The sequence below is a fragment of the Melopsittacus undulatus genome, chromosome 6, assembly GCF_012275295.1.
Source record: "Melopsittacus undulatus isolate bMelUnd1 chromosome 6, bMelUnd1.mat.Z, whole genome shotgun sequence".
NCBI classification, from domain to species: domain Eukaryota; kingdom Metazoa; phylum Chordata; class Aves; order Psittaciformes; family Psittaculidae; genus Melopsittacus; species Melopsittacus undulatus.
This window is the reverse complement of record NC_047532.1, coordinates 36,796,751-36,814,292: the sequence shown is the minus strand read 5'-3', so window position 1 is coordinate 36,814,292 and position 17,542 is coordinate 36,796,751. Positions and strand designations below refer to the sequence as shown.

General features: G+C 41.5%; 1 protein-coding gene across 2 annotated transcripts in view; it reads left to right on the top strand.

The window, feature by feature from the left end:
- The first annotated feature begins 3,144 nt into the window (after positions 1 to 3,144).
- PLCH1 (phospholipase C eta 1) overlaps positions 3,145 to 17,542 on the top strand; it is a 62,202-nt gene continuing 47,804 nt past the window's right edge. For both annotated transcript variants that reach the window (XM_005141974.3, XM_031042695.2), the window contains exon 1: positions 3,145 to 3,223. In XM_005141974.3, the coding sequence (XP_005142031.2) occupies positions 3,145 to 3,223 (79 nt within the window). The remainder of the gene's footprint in view (positions 3,224 to 17,542) is intronic.

Genomic DNA, 17,542 nt, shown 5'->3' with positions numbered 1-17,542 from the left:
TACCCCTTCACCGTGGCAATGCTGCTGAACCTTCTCTGAGCTTATTCAGCCTGCTAGCTCTCCAGGAACAATCTGATGCTTTTCCTGGGTTTATGAGGTGAATCGGTTGAGGAGTTGTCTGGTGACTTATTGAGAGGGGAGAAGGTCTGTCCTTTTGATACAGGGAACTACAGTAGAGGTAGAACTGGGGCTGTTCCCAGGTGGACCAGTGTCGTGGTTTAAACCAAGTCCCCCAACTCCCGGAGAGTTAGGAAGGAGAATCCAAAGAATGTAGCCCCCACGGATTGAGATAAGAACGGTTTAATTGCTAAGGCATAACACAAACCCCCTACTGCCATTCACTACTACAAATAATAATGATACAGTAAACAGCAAGTGAAAAGAATACAACACCCCACCAGCCACTGACCCATAACTCACTCCACCCTGCCCGGCCGAGCACCATGTGCTCCCTCCTCCATTTTTCTCCAGAGCTCTACCCTCCAGCCTTCTCCTTCCCAGTATGCCTCCTGGGCATCACGTGCTATGGTATGGAATACCTCATTGGCTAGCCTGGGTCAGGTGTCCTGTCTCTCCTTCCTCCCAGACTCCCCCTGGCTGGAAAAAACCTTGAACAAAAACACCCTCAAAATACGCTCAAACCATGACAACCAGACAGCAGATATTTCTGGGCTCTTCACCATCAGCTACTTCATCACTTCAGGAGATGGCATTCATCATACTAATGAATGGGAAGAAGGGAAAGTTCTCCAGGTTCCTTAGTTCCCATGTAGCTGGGTTGGGTCTCAGGAGAGGATTGTAGCTAAACTGATCATTAAATGAGTCCTGTTAGCTATGACTAAAGATTACTTGTTTATCTTCCTGTTTTGAAATCACTTGAGCAAAATGGATTTGTATTCCTCAGCAGAGCTGCAGTCCAGGCATTTACAACATGTTGTGGTATTTCATCTGGGGGGATTTGTTACTCCCCCCTGGCAGTACTTTTATGAGAAGGCTTGAATAGCAGTGTCCTTGCATCCTGCTAGTGGTTTGCTTGGATAAAGACAACTGGAGTTGCTTATATCTGGTGTGGGCGAGAAAGCAGCTGGATTGACTGGAGTGAAGGTGGGAGGGAGATAAAATGGGAGACCAAAATGGGCTTGTAACAGGAAGGGGTATCTGGGTTGCTGAAATGAGAGTCTTGAACTTAATAAAACTGCAGACAGAGAAGGAGGATCCAGTGAAAGAATTTGGTGTCAGAACAAGATACCAAAGAATCCGTGGTTGATTGGTTTCTTTTTTGTTGTGTGTTTTTTTTGTTTGAGTTTTCTTGGAGTTTTTTGGTTTGGGGTGAGTTTTGGGTTTGGTTTTTTTTTTGATTTATTTTTTTGGGGGGGTTGTTTATTGTTTGTTTTAGCATTAAATATCAAAGAAATATGAAACACATTTTTGTTTGGCTATAACCATAACTGGCAGAAGAAGTCCTGCTGGGTTTTTGCAAGGTCCAACTTGCAAAATAAAAGTTTGGAAGTTCAGGGAAGTTCAATGAAATGACTCAAATACAGCCTTGTCTTGAGTTATAACCATCAGCTTATTAATGAGTTAACTTCTACTGTTTAGGTCTCTGAATATAATTGTTCCAATTGTTTCTGGGTTGTGGCAGTGGAACAATGAGTGGCTGTGATGGAAACACTCCCAGAGCTGAAGGAGGGTTGTTTCTCACCTCATTGTCAGCGATTGGATCACATTTCCCTCACTTGGCTGGGTTTGTTTGGCCTGGCTTGCTGTTCATTTCCATTTTAACTGGTTTCTAAATATTACTGGCTGGATCCAAGAAAAATTGACGGTTGAGGGCTTGGCCTAGTGGAGCTCTGGGGCTTCTGTCCAAAAAGAGTGCTCTCTGCTCCTAGCACTTCTTGGTGATAGCATCTGCTGTAAATTGCCCATGAATGCTTTGATGACTTGTCTCTGATGCTGCTGGTGTCAGAGGCAGAACTCATCTGTGAGTGCTGGGAGCTTCCACAGTGGCTTGCAAGCAGGAAAGGTAGGGCCTCCATGCACCTGTGCAGGGAAGGGCTGCTGCAGTCTCATGGGATGCTCTCTGCAGTCTGCCTCTGAAATGAGTGCTGTGATTCGGAGATGAATCCCAGTCTTCCTGCACAGCAGTGGGAGCTTCTGCCCACTGATAAAGACATATGGTTTGTGGTCTCCACTGTGGAGGAAGAGTGTTCAGGCTCCCAGGTACTTTGGCTGTGCTCTGGGCTGTCAGCTGGTGGCACTGCTAGGAAGGGTGCTGCTCCCACTCTGGTTGGTTCCATTCTGTTGGTGATTAGCTTTGCAATAGGAGTGTAATGGAGGCAGGGGAAGCAGAAAAGATGGAAGCAGATTGACAATTTATCATGTGCTTCAGCACATGGTAGCCCTGGCACTCTGAGTTGAGAACATCTCTTCCCTGTGCAAAACTGGGGTCCTTCAGGGCTAAAGGGCACAAATTTTGCACAGCTAACTGTGCCTCCTCAAAGGTGCTGCTCAAACTGCCTGTCCCTAGAAGAGTTCTTGAGCTCCCTCACAGGTGACTGTTTGCCGAGGGTAAGGGTGAGCCAGCACAGGGGGAGTGCTCAGAGGCTCTGTGTCCATGTAACACTACTTTAGTCTCAAAATTACCTTTGATTAATTTGGGGAGGGTTTATAATTTTGTGGCATTGTCTGATATTTCTGCAGCTTGTTAGATATGGGATAGCATCACTAAATAGACTAAATTGATCAACTTGCCATGGCCCCACAGTGGCCTGCAGGGACTGTGGCGGTGGCTGTAATAACAGGCACCCATTGTGGGTGCAGTGAGTGCTGGGTAGGGTGGGGTTGCTCCAGCAGCCTTTAACAGGCTAGCTGTCAGTGTGCTGCCCCTTTTGCCCTGTCCTAGTGATCTGTTCATACCCTTTGCCTGTATATACTCAGAGATGGGCATATTTGGAGTGTGAAGGACTACCTCTGTTTCAATGCTTTGTATGAAGCTAATGAACTATTTTGCACAAAGAGCACAAACAAATACTCTTACAGTGCTTTGTAGTTATGCATTTCTTGTAAATTAACTCCTAATTATCCACTTTTTATTTTCCTTTGTAGGGTCGCTGCCTTGGATGGTGAGCAGGAAGTTATCTTAAGATGAGTTACTGGAGTCTGGACAAGAAGTGCTGTCTACAGTACTGCAGACACTTCTTGGTGGACAATGGTGTGTTTCATGGTGAGTTACAAAGTACCTTAAGTGCTGGCTTCTAGTTTCCTACCGTCAGGTGCCACCGAGGTTTTGAGTGTGTGCGCACATCTTGTTGGTAACGCTGCTCTTCGGGCCAGTTAGCAATGGGGCCTGCTCAGCTCACCGTGGGTGCGAAGGCTGGGATGCACTTCAGGTGGGGTGCCGGGGCTGCGACGTTCCGGTGATGCGCTGGTGGCCGGGGGGTGCACAGACCGGGGCTGGCTGCTGGCGGCGCCGCGCGGGCACGCCAGGGGGCGCTCCGGGACCGCACCCCGTCGGCAAACGCTGGCGGTCCGCACACCGGCCGCGGCTCCGGGCGGGTCAGCGCAGGGAGCCCTTCCCGTTCTCCCCGCCACTTGGTTCAGGAATGCGCCTCCTCCCTTCCCCATGGGTGAGGCCATCGACAGGCTGGTGCACCTGGCAGGTTATGCTTAACTAGAGCATTAAAGCCCGGAGAAAAGCAGCACAGCAGCTGGAGCACAGGCGGTGGGCAGGGTTGCTTCGAGTGTAGGTGGTAATAGTACTTTGGAATGAAACGGATTGTGTTCACAAAGCCCGGTGCTGCCTTACACTTAAACATTCCCTCCTGACATTTCTAGAACTGCTCCAGTTGCAGGTATGCATCTGTTGTGCTCCTAAAAAGGAGGAATAGAAAGTGTCAGAAAGAGCTTGACTTCCAAGTATCGAGCAGGCATTTGTGTTTGTGCAAAAGAGATGCCTAATAGTGATCGCTGGTTAGTTTCCTATCAACCCCTTACATCTTAGTCTCTTGCCGTTGCAGATAACCTGCTATAATCATTTAGTTGTTGAAGTATTCTTCTAATAGAGAGGCCAGGAAATACCCTGAAGAAATTTTGTTATAAGATTCTTCCTTCTCAGGACCTCTTTTTGTACACTTCAAATTTGATTTATCAATTTAGAGCATGTATGTCCCCCATGCAGGTTTCTTTCCCTTTGCTTTACCCTTGGACATGGGGTGCTGAGCCCAGTCCATGCTCCTGCAGTGGGTTAGGGACCACCAGGACTAGGAAGCCATGCCTGCCTGGAATAGACTCCTAGAGGCCTAGTCTAATGAGATGGCTGGACACCTACTTGTCCTGCTGGGGGAGGAACTTTTTAATGCTGTTTCCAGGAGGCCCAAATTTTGTATTCTTTATTCCCTTTGAGGTCAGTGATTAAAAATTGTCACTTTGGGGTAGATTTATGGCACTATTAGTAACAGCAGCATGGAATGCCTATAAATTTAACATAAAAATACTCAACTTTTTTCAAAAACAATTTTTTTTTTGCCTAGAGAACCTACACCTCTGTTTTTATTGTTTGTCAGGAAGCTGGGCAAGCAGAACTGTAATGCAACCCATCATAAACCAAACTGTGTCTGCATTTTTGTCACTAATTATGTTACTGTTGATGAAGCTAGTCGCTAGTGATTGAATTAATCATTTATCAATTTATGTATCATCTTAACAGTCTTTTTAGAAATTACCATTTTCCCCTGTATTGCTTTTTTTTGGCCCATAGGCACTGTTAGTTCTGTTTGGGACATTGGAAGAATGTTGTTACTTTTCCATAAGTCAGTCTGACAGCAGCACTGTCATTCAACTTTGTGCTGCATTTGAGACATGCATTACATGGAAGATGGTTCACAAACTTGTCATTGGTAAACCTGTTGTCTCCAGGCACAACTGTTTTGCTTCTCAAATAAAGCAGATTCATTCCTGGGATTCATCAGACCACGCATGTGGCCCCAATGCCTTTTGTGGGATCATGTTCTCTCTGACACCGTAGAAGGAGACTGTTGTCTCTCTTTTCTGAGTCTGAGCACTCTGGCAGTGTTTTGGTAGATGCCAATTAATCGCAGTTTTCTCCAGGTAACAGTCTGTTCTCTGAGTGTGTAACTGGAGCAGCTGTGTTTTGGATGTGTATTTGCAATTCTGCTATTCCAGATCAAGTGAAAGAAAAGTCTGGTCCATACTCTGGGATTTGAGGTAGCATTTTATTGTAGAGCATCACAATGTCTTTATCTCCCTAATGGCAGGAAGGATAGATAATGAGCCATTAGCACAAAGTCCAGTAATCCGTGAACAGCTATTGAGTAATGAGTCTGAAGAGTGATAATCTTCTAAAATAGAAGACAGAATTAACAGGCATCCTAGACCAGAAAGATTCTATGGCTTAATTTATTTTTCTTTCATTAATGACCAGACAGGTTTAATTATTTTTCTCTGACAGAATCCTTCAGGGCTTCCCATTTATCTCTTTGACCTAAGCAAGACACTGCAGTGACAGTTATTTTCACACTGAGTATATGGAGGGAGTTGAAGTCCCTGCTGGACAGTGACAGAGGCCCAAACAGCATGACATAAGGGGACATGTGCATGTCTGTGGGAATTAGCATGTTGCTCCTGATGCTCAAGAGAAGCTGGTTTGCTGTAGGACTATGCTGATATAGATAAAAGGGTTGATGGAGCTTTTTAAGGATTTGGGTTTTTTTTGTCAGTGAGCCTTCTCATCCTGTAGGTCCTGACAAGGGCACGGGGACTGGTGGGGCTGTGGGGCCTGGGCGCTTGCCCCCATTCCTGGTGGCAGGTAAGACTGACCCATTTCCTTTCCTTTCTTGAAGGGTTGAAGTGGGACTGAGCAGTGAACTTTTGAGCTTTGCATGGCTAAGTGAAAGCCAAACAACTAAACTGGGACTTACCTATGTCTGAGGCTATATTTTCTTCAGCAGATACAAGCAAATTGTTTAGAAGTTCCTTATAGCACTGGGAAATTGGGAAAGAAAACCTAATATGAACTCTACGTGGGAAGGAACTGTTAATAGGGAAGGAACTGTGATACAACCCCTTGTGATTTGCTGACATGTTTGGGTTTGTACATGTCCAGCTTTAGGATGTATTAATTCTGTTTTACACAGTGTTTTCATTATTATTATTTTTAGTTAATACTATTATCATTTCATATTCTGACATTGAGAGCATAGCTCTTCAGGGAGCAGGCACGCTGAGCTATTGATTTAGCTTATTTTTCTATGTTTATGAATGCTAATACTCTGTAATAGTTAAACCAAACAAATCTGTGACATGTTTAGCAAATAACTAATTTTGTCCTGGCAGTTCTGAAAGTATCTGTTCATATATAGAGTCAGTTGCGTATGCCAATTATCTTCTTAAGTTCTCTCACAAATGCAACCCTTTTGTTTCAATTGCATTTCCATAATTGTAATTCATTCTCCGTTTCTAATGTTATCTTCTGGATTCTCCACCTCTTTCCAGACTTGTGTCAATAGGGACTTGGCCACTGTTGGTAGTATGTCATGTTAATTAAGTCTTGTTCATGTTACCTAAACTGCACTCTTCAGAGCGACGGTCTAATTTAATTGTATCAGTCTTTTCTAGAAGGTTCCATCACAGTGACACAGTTATTATCTGCAATTGAGCTTGTAACCTGGAAGAAGTGTTGCACCTTGAGTGCAAACCAGTCACATAAAAATATCCCACTCCATCAGATGGTGTTCTTAAAAAGCATAGGAACATCATTCTCTGTAGAGACCCAAGTACTAGAAGTGTCTACAGTGGCACACAATATGAACTTTGCTGCTCAACTGCATTAATCTCTGGTGTCTTGGAGCTCAGGAACAGGCAGAGGAAAGGACTACAGAAGTGGAGACAAGATGAGTCTGGTTTGTTTAGCTTGGGAAATCAAAGATTGATAGGGGATGTGACTGACCATCAATGCATTGCTCAGGGAAGCAAAGGCTTATCTGAACTGATGGGGAAATCTGGCACAAGAGCAAATTGAAAATTGTCCGCAAGTATATGAATAGACACAGGGAAAAACTAACATACTTTGAAGTGGAGATTGGTAAGTTTTGGAAAAATTCATAAAGCACCCTGTCTGTACTCTTACTCTGAAGTTATAAATGTAATTAGTAGCAATCAGTATATTGGCTAATGCGGATGTAAGGCTGAAGAATTATTGAAGTGGTCCCAATTCAAATCCTGTGTACAGTGAACATCAAATACAAACAGGAGTGTTTCCATTCTATTCTGAAAAACTGCTGTACAAAATCAGGCTGCTCTTCCCTACATTATGATGGTGCTTTGAGACACTTCCATGTTCTTAGGCAAGAAAAAGTATTGATACACAGCTGTGTGCCTTTCCATGGGGCTTTAGTGGGTTGCCTTTGAACGATGACTGAACATTCATCTGTTTAATGCTGAAGTACTGTATGCATCAAAAGTGCCTAAGGATTTATCCTATTTTTATATTTTTTTAAATAAAAATCTGCTAATAGCTGCAGTTGCAAGATACTAAAATAGTAATCTGTCAATGTCTGAAATTTTTGGTTACAGAAGTGAAGGTTGCTGCTGTGTCTTGTAGTCTAGGGAGTTTTATCTGCCTAGAAGCAAAAATGTCAGTTTTCTTCAGTAACAGTTTAGATACAGCACTGTGTGCACACAGAGAATAACAAACTGAAGACAGATCTGGGTTTAAGCTATTTTAGCAGTTTCTGTAGAATAGAGCAGATAAGCAATTAGAATGTGTGGAGTAGCCATGAGGACTTGATGAACCCACTTTCTTTTCCTTCCTGTTGCAAACAGTGCCAAAATACTAAGTATATCATGCCTCTAGGCTTGGAAAAAAAAGATTTTTTAATTTTCTCAGGGTTTTCAAGCTATAAATGTGGATCATATTTTGTTTGTTTGCTGGCAATAGCAATGTAGGAATGGTGGTGTTGTCAGACCAAGCATCCATCTACTTTGCTAGTAGATGTTTGGGGCTTAAAGCATAAAGGGGAAAAACCACAATCTGTACGTAATAATCCTTTCTGTGGCACACGCTCCCAGTGTCTGTTGGTTAGCAGCATAAGTACTTCCCAAGCCAGAAGCTGCATCTAGATATTTGCATTTATTAATCTTTACATCTGATAAGTTCTTCTCCTGAAGTTTTTTGGAATTCATTTATGCTTGTGACCATCTGTGCAAGTGAACTCCAAAATTAATGATGGTTGGTATAGATCTGCTTGAATGGATACAATAATTTCTTGTAACAATGTCTCACATTCAGACCATAATAGATGGAACAGGTTTGGTTGCTGATTGGTTCACCTTTGGAAGACCGTTGGCTGGATGTCCTGAACTGAGGTCCAAATCTGTAAGGTAAAGAGGTACTTCTGTTGTGTCAGGCAGACATTTTGATAGCTTCAAATGTCTGCCTTCTAACATCTTACAGAGGAAATGGGTGGAGAACATTGTGGTGATAGCACTTTCTGCTGCTCCTGAGAAAGGGAAAGCAGCACGAATGGGAACTTCATTCTGAATTTCAATATTGAGGTAAATATTGAGGTCTTGAGACATCACAGTGCAGCTTTGTGGTACAGTGAATACAAGTACTTCCACTTACTTTAAATGGTACTTTGAGATAGGCCACTCAGATGTATGTCTCGTGCTGGCACTAAGCAAACAGTATTTTTCAGTATTTATTTTGTCATCTGACAGTGTGCTGTGTCTGTCCCAGCCACCAGCAGACTTGCAGGGAAAATTGCTGGCTGCTGATCTGGATTCCCACATGTGCTCTCTGCCTCTTGTTTTGGGAATATCCAGCTCATCTCTCAAAAGGTTCTTCCAAATCTCCTACATCTATACATCCCAAGTTGAGGGGGTAGAGGCTTACTCCAAGGCAATTGCTTATTTTGAGAGATAATCTTAAGGATTTCCCAGTTGTAATGGATGTAATTGTGCACTGCCTTTATTAGATGAACAGCTACTCCTGTTACACAACCAGCTTTGCACAGGTTCACAAGAGGTTGCTTATGGCTGGTGTTATTGCAGTGGTTTTCTATTCCTTTCAGCCTGAGAAGTTGAGCTTTTGTGCAAGTTCTTGTAGAATATTTTTGCTTCAGTGATTTTGAACTTTTGTGCCCAATGAATGGGAGCATGAAATGAATTGTATTTTACTTTTTATGCAGTAAAATGGTCTATTTTGGTTATTAGAGCACAAGAGTTTGGGAAAACAATATTAAATAGTTGTCGAAGTGCACATATACATTAGCTTGATGTTTGCTGATGGGCAATGCTTTATAATTAGCTCTGCTGAAGCTTTGTGCAAGCCCTGCGCTTGAGGCTACAGTGCTAAAGATGGCAGATGTAGACTGTAGAATTCAGACTTACATTTTAGTAGTCAGCTTCAATTTAAGTTTTATAATGATGTGTGGGAAAGTAGGACAAGATAATAGTACAATAATTTTTATTTTTGTTTATATTCTGATTTACGTAGCAAAATATCCACAAGTCATTCCTTGAGGGAACCAGACATAACTGAAAATGTATATGCAAGAAGGGCATTACCAAATTTCTTTATTAAAGCTCACATAGGTTGAAGAAGTGCCTTAAATGTCTGAGGAAAGGGCCTCTTGGTGCTTTGTTGTATGCGTAACTACCTTTAAGAACCCTGTGTGTATTGCTAAATGCATCTTTGCTGAAAGGAGGAGTTTCATGTGTGGGATGTCTCTCATGATGTATCAGGTGGTTGAGTTCTAATGCCAAGTGTTTTCACCTTTCCATCTTTATATACTAGTTAGCTTTCCAAAGAGTCATGTCTTCGTAAATCACAAATGAGTAGAGCTGATAAAAGCTTTAATCTGATAAAAATGAGTTTTTCGTGCAGCTAAATTAAAGTTTTACTCATTGTTAGCTGGCTTTTCATGAGGAGGTTGTATTACATATTAGGTCTAAGATTAAATTTGGATGATTAATATGAAGATGTTATCTTCTTATTTCATTATCTATTTGCTGTAAGAGGTAGAAGTTCTCTAATCAGCTTTTCTTGCTTTTTAGCAGAATTAGTCTTTGTACAAGTTTCCAGCTATTTTGACAGTGAAAAAGGAAAAACTGATGAGCCAGAAAATTAATATTCTTTTGATGCTATAATTTCAAAACTCTTAGCTAAATCATATTCTCATTTACTGGAAAATGAATGTTTTGCTATAGAACTTGCAGTGTTGTGTCTCTGTCCAGTATCAAAACCTTGTGAGGTATGGTTTTTAGTGTTAAAAATTGGGCTTCCATTTCTGGCAATCTGGCAAAGGCTGATACTTCTGGCAATTAATTTTCTTCAATAGTGAATGGGGACGTGTCAGCTGCCTAGTTCAGGTGCTGCCGGGCTGTGGTGGGGAAAGGCAGTCTTCTGTGTCTCAGGGCTCAGGCAGGGCTACACCACAGCTGGTTCTCCAGCAGATACCTTGGACCACGGCCACTACCCTTGCCAAATGTGGGCTGTTACCTCTCGAAAGGAACATCTGCCTGAGCTCACTCGGTACAGCCCTGCCTGGCCTCCTGCATCCTGTCTAACCCAGAGCAGCACACACAAGTCAGGATTTTTACCCTGGAAGTATTGGTTCAGGTTTTCATGGCACATGTATCTTCCATGCATCTCAAGGGGGTTTTTAACTGGTTTTGCAGCCCAACAGATTTGAGCTGCCTGGGGAGGAGGGGCTTGAATGTAGCAATTCCTGCAGCTGGCTGGTTATCATCTTGGTCATTCCATGTGGGAATATTTGCTAGTTACCCCCTGGGCTATTCCCTCACAGGGCTGAGCTGGGAGTGCCTTGGTGGTAGGTTTAATCCATATTTTCTTCCAAAGAGCTTAAAAACATTGGCAATGGTTTGGCATATATACCCCTTGCCAAGCCAGGACTACTTTGTCCCTCTGGCATTGTTTTTGGTGCAAACTCACTCTCTCATCTCAGTCAGAGCTGTAAGCTGAGCTGCAGTGTATTTTAAAGGAAAACATATCTGTAACTATGGGCATGGAAGAGAAGAACTAGAGTTTGCAGATATTACAAGAAAGCTTTAAATCCCCTTTTTTAATGAAATGGTAGGGATAGTGCTTTGACACTATCTGCTTTGTACTTGGAGGTACTTGCTGTCTTACCTCAAAATAATTCCAGTAGTTTAACGACAGAAGCGTTTTGATTTTTTTTTGTTTTTGAACAGCAAATTGAGAAGACTGGAAAATAATATGAGCCTGGGGAGATGAGTGAATAAGCATATTTTTATCAATTTTGTTGCTTTTGTAGCTGGATTGTTAAAAGCTATTGGCGAGATGAAGTTTGGAGGATGGTTCATGCGTTTCTTGAAACCAGCTTAAAAAGTTTTAAGCCCCCAGGCTTCTAAGCATGCAAGGCACTGGTAAATGTCTTGCAAAGAAGTGCTTAAGAGGCAGAAAACATAAACAGGAAAAATGTGCATACAAGTGAGCCTGTTACTTTCCATGCCAAACCTTATCTGGGGATTGTGCAGTACCTATAAAACAGTGGTAACTGTTCAGAGTATGTACGTTTGTCTTACAGTGCTCATTGATGTTAATCAAATTCAGGTAGCGATAACAATTTTATATTCAGAAAGGTTGCTTGTTACCATCAACCCTGAGACTTTGGTAGGACTTAGTGTGTGGTGGCTCCATGGATAGCTACCAGCAGGAACATCATGATCCCCCTGGGAAGAGGGGATGTATGTGAAAGTGAGCTGGACGGATGTGAGGGTCACCCAGCCATGGCTGAAATAAGATGTAGGTACAGCATCAGATGGAATAAAGTAAACTATTTGTCTTTTGACTTCTCCCCTTGCAGACAGTCAAACTCATGTGGAGTGTCTTTGGGGACACACCATTTTCAGATCTGACTCTGACAGGGCCAGAGATTGGATGTAAAACCTGGCTTGTCAGTGAAGAGTTGTCATGATGATTTTTTTTTTTTTGGGGTGTATGTTGAATAAACCTACAATTATCTTCATATCAGTTTGCTTGTCTCCTGAACTATGTAAAAGTCTTTGGTTTGTTTTAAAAGGAACTTTATTTTGAAGACAAAATAATAAGGAATGTAATAATTATCGAGCAAGGTTTATTACAGAGTAGCTTTGTTAAAGATGGTTGTGTATAGCTCCTTTCATAATTAACAGAATTGTAGGACTGTGGAGTAATATGCATTTAACACATTGTCAAGTACAAGCTGATCTATCAATAATTAAACTATAGACTCGTGATAGTTTAGATTTTGTTGTTGAATTGCAACTGCAGCACATCAATTCATTTGAATGTAAATGTATTGATAACTGTCTAGAGGCTTCAGAGTGAGGACTTCATCCATTAATCTTGTGAACTGAGGTGTGAACCAGTGGTGGGGTAACAATACAGCTGTTTCATTTCCCTTGTTATAACTGAGATGAGTGACACTTCTTTCTGCAGAGCATGACTTCTGCTATGTCCTGGAAGTGTGATTAGGAGCATGAGCTTTGAGTGCAGCTAAGAATGATCCTTCAGTGGGTTTGGTACATTGTTTTATTTTATAGGTTTGTTAGCTATAATACACAACATATCACAGTGTGCTGTGATCTCTCATGATGTGGTGACTATGGGAAGTCTTACAATTTGTGTTATCAGCAGCTAAGAAATAATGATAGCTCAGCAAGTAAAACATGTCAGCTCCACTTGTATCTTGTCTCTCATTTTATGCAACTTCTACAAGCACGTAGAACTATGGGTTTTTATTGTTTTGTTTTGTTTTCTCAGTCACACTGTCTATTATGTAACTTTCTTCTAGCATGTGCCAGGCAAATTCTGTCCTCTTTTATTGCTGTCACAATCTTTGAGAATACAAGTGGGGATTCCTTTGGTGTGCTGAGGTAAATGTCACTGTATAAAAGCCAGCTGAATAGTAAAACAATTAGGAAATGCAATAAATCAAAGATGTGAAGCATTATGTATGGAGCTTGCTTGATTTTTGCTATGCTTTGCAGCCCTCTGCCCCCTTGGGCTCTGTCATAAGTAAGTGCAATTTATGCAAGTCTGAATGTTTCTGCCCATTGTTCCACCCTGACTATGAACCTATTGATTTGAGTTAGTTTAAACAAGCCCAGTATTTAGCTGGTAGCATGGTAATTTTTTTATAGCTCTTGGAAGAGTTAGCGCTCAGCATCTCACAGGAGACTACTTGTTCTTACGAAATCAAATGCTCAGTGATGCAGAGACTAAACATTTGCATGCTTTGTGCTCTAATTGGCTTGATTCTGCAGAATGACTGCTCCCTATCAAGTTAGTGACAAAGACAGGAGGAGGGGGCACAAATCTAGGGGAAAGAATTGCTGTCCACAGGGATTCTGTCCTTCTGCCTCACAGAATCCCATGGCTGCAGATGCTGAGAGTTTTCTTGGAACGAGGGTCATTTCTATTCTGTGTTCAGCCAGTATCATTCTCCTGTTTTTTACCTGAAGTATGGTAATCCTTTCCTGACCAGCTTCCCTAGGTGCAAGCAGGATTTCCTCACACTTGCCTATATAGGGCTGCTCTTACCAGGCATTGCGCACACTTGGTGCCTGGAGCGTCTTAATCTCTGTGCGATGTATGCATGTCTCATACCAAAAGTAGTCGCTGCTTCTGTGTTCCTGCAGCAGCAGCAGCATAGAGCAGATGCTTCCAGCATCCTTCTCAGACTGTGCTTTTCGGTTTTGAAGAAAGTTGCCTAGTATTGTCTCTGGATTTGTACTTTCCTGTTTTTGTTTTATGGATCATGAAGATTTCATCATTTCTTGTAAAGAGCTGTGCTGGCAGTGTTCTCCTGTGCTTCTAAGGATTGCTTTCCAAATGTTTTAGCTCTGGAGACATGAAGACTAAATTGAGGCTTTCCTGCAGTGAGAATTTCCATTCCACTTGCCAGTAATGCATGATTTACAAATTTAATGGCAGACCTTGAAGTATATAAAAATTTAAGTCCAGAAAAAGGTAAGGATGTTTGAGTTTGGAATTACTGTAGGAAGAGCTTGTAACATTTCTGGAAGTGCTATAGAAAAATCAGGTAACTTTATCCTTATGACTGGTGAGTTACATACAATATGTGGACATTGTTAGTATGAAAAATATGTGCGTATATATATATTCCCGTATATTTAAGAGGAAAACCTGGAATTTTTGTATTCACTTTAAAGTATATTTACCCATGAAAACATAATATGTGTTGTATGTGAGATACTGCTGCTATGACAGGGACATACTGCACTTGTGTGTTACCTTAAATTATTAACAATGTATCTGTGTTTTTGGAAAAAAAAAACCAAAACAAAAACTTGACATTTTCATCTCTTGGTCATTTTGCTGTGGCATAGCTTTCTATGGAAAAGAGTTTCTGTGGTTGGTTGTTGGGGGGTTTGCCCTTGTAGCACTTATAAATAGTATAACACAACTGCAAAGGATGTGTAAAATTTTAATCAAGTAGCATTGGGTGGTAAAGCTGTGTCTTTTCAAGAATTGCAGGAGGATGGTACAAAAAAGGAAGACATCTTGAATAACTTTCTTCAGTAACTTGTAGTTTATAATTTCTGATTTTGTTCAATTTAAGTCATTGCTGGATGGAAAGTGGTAATTAGCTCAAGCATCTTAAGTGGAGGCTGTAGTGCTGTGGAAAAATCATGAGAGATAAAATTTATTTTTGTATTTTTCTCATCCTTACTCATGTTGGATTATATGCTTTTAAAGAAAAAAACACAACTTACAAAATACATTTAGCAAAGAACTGGCTTGCCAAAATTGGGTAGTTCAGAACACATGTTCTAACAAGATTATCAGTAAGTTGAAACCAAACTAATCTAAAATAAGGCCATCAAAAGTCATGGATTGTATTTGAAATACCATTTTGCCCACTATGAAGCATGTTAAAAAGAAATAAGGGCAGTGTTGGGGATTGATATATACTGATTTTTTTTTAATTAATATTTATTTAGCATGGATTATTTTACTTGACAAATATTATTTTAACTAGAGAAAATTACTGGAAATAGACATGGCTGTTGTACAAGAAATTGATGTATTTTTAAAGAAAAAGTCAGTTATTTGTATATCCTCTCAGGGAAGGAACTGTATGCTACAGTTCCAAACACTGTGTTTTTATTTTGGAGGTTTTGGTTACACAAAGCTCTACATTAAGCTTTGATGCATATGGTTAGGTAAAGGAGACCAGGTGTTACTCCATCTGAGATGCAGAAGGTAATGGATATGTCCCCATTCAATAATTTACAAGAGCTAGCTTATTTGAAGGGGGTGTTTTTTGAACAGTCCTGGAAGGAAAGCATCAGGTTTAAGTTTTGAAGCTCATGTAAATATGTGTGTATGTGTAGATAAGCAGGTTTCATACCGAAGTACTCAGCTGATGGTGAAAATCTGAGGTCATTTTTCAGGCAGTACCTTTTTCTTAGGCAGATATAATAGCAACTGCCAAATTTCTGTTGATCTTTTCCAGTTAGCAGCACCACCGTTTCTCTGCCTGCTGGACGTGGTTAAATGATGCAGCAGCAGTGAGTGCAACACCATGTGACTTGGTGTCCCTTGCATTCAGATTTGGCTGCTTTGGTGGTGGTGCAGCAGTGCATGTGGGGTCATGGCTGGGCTACTCGGGTGCCCCAGCACACAGGAGGGGTGGCACAGCACCAGGCAAGGACAGACTGTGGACCATGTGTTTTGTAGGCATGAATATATTCAAGTGCTTGGATGGTGGAAGAATGCAAATTGCCTCATCTTCTCTTGCTCAGGCTGATGATCACTGCTGCTGGTAACAGCAGGATCACACCCCTTGCACAATTTAGGCACAATAAGAGTGCTTGTATGATGTATAGCACCTGTGTAAGGGGATAGCTGAACATATAGGTTCTGTGTGTGCTGTTGCTGGCTGGGTGTCTGATTTGCTCTTCAATAAGCACTCGCAGGAAGCAGCAGCTCTGCACCTGTGAGTGGCTTGGCTGTGAATTCACATGTGACTTCTAACCACTGTGATTGGGAAATGTGCATGTGCACTAAGGTGTATCAGCAGTGGAGCATTAATGGGTATGACACAGGAGGAGCTGTATGGACTTTCCTTGTTCATAGATCTATGTCTTTGGCTGATGAGGGCATGGTACTTAGTAGTTACCTTGTTGTTACTGCTTTAGCAGAATACAGGGTTGCAGTTGGTACAGCTAAGCAGAGAAGTGCATTGTGTTTCATTGACAGAGACTATTGCAGCAGCCTTTTTTTAATGTCATTGTTAGTGCTTCTTTGGGACTCTTGTATCCTTGCATCTGACCAAGCACTTGTAAACCAAGTATTAAGTATAGACACTGGAATAGTGATATATAAAGAGATTACCTCAGAATGGCATACAAAATGGATATTGAAGTCATCAACCTGCTTCTGTGAAGAAATTAGGTCTTCCGTAAGTTCAGTTCCAATAATATCTTAAATCTATCACAGTATTATGTGCACTTGCAAGTAGGATATGCATATGATCAAAGCCTCTGGGTTGTTTGGTATGTTCTGATAATGTTACCCTGCGTGAAGTGAAATGCCTCACCTGCTAGCCTAAAAAGAGTGCTGCTGTGGTGTGCAATGTGGAGTGCCAAGTCCTTCTGTGGCACCACTGAGGTTTCAGAGGATGCTGGAGCTGGATGCTGAATCCTGGTGGCTGAATGAAAGGTGTCTAATCTGTTTCTGTGTGCTTGGTATATACTTTGTGTTCTTTTTTTTTTTGTTTTTGTTGGGTTTTTTTGTGCTTGTGAATTAAATATGCTCCTGTTTCAATAAATCTACAGGACACCATCAACTTGTGTCACTGAAAAAGTTCTTAGAATTTGCTGGAGAACTGTGCCTTTCTGAAAGTGTACGGCAAAACTTAGAACTGTTAAAGTAACTCTTTCATTGCTTTGAAGACTCAGATGGCCAGATGCCAGCACTGAGCTTACCTACAAGGGGAAATATGTGTTCTTATTTTTCCTCTTTACCATGAATTTTGAAGAAATCCCTTAAGAAGATCATGTCTTAGGGCAGCCTGTTAGTATGCAGGCAGCATTTTGTTCTGGTATGTGTGCTTCTTGGATGACTGAAATTAAAGTCATGGGAAACCATAAGCTGTCTTTTTTATACAAGTGACAGAAGTGACAGAAAAGAGCTGCACCAGGGGAGGTTTAGATTGGATATTAGGAAATATTTCTTCACTGAGAGTATGATCAGGTATTGTAACAGGCTGCCAGGGAAGTGGTGGAATCATTGTCCCTGGAAGTGTGCAAAAACCGTAAAGATGATGAGGGCCTCAGTGACAAGGTTTAGTGGTGATCTTGGCAGTCTTAGGGTAACAGTTGGACTTGATGATCTTAGAGGTCTTTTCCAACTTAGCTGATTCTGTAATTTGCTGTGTTTCAATTGGGTGCTGACTGATACTAAAAACCCCCCAAACCTGTAGGTGAGGAAGTTTACCTGTTTTAGGTCAGATTACTGCTGCCCTCAGCA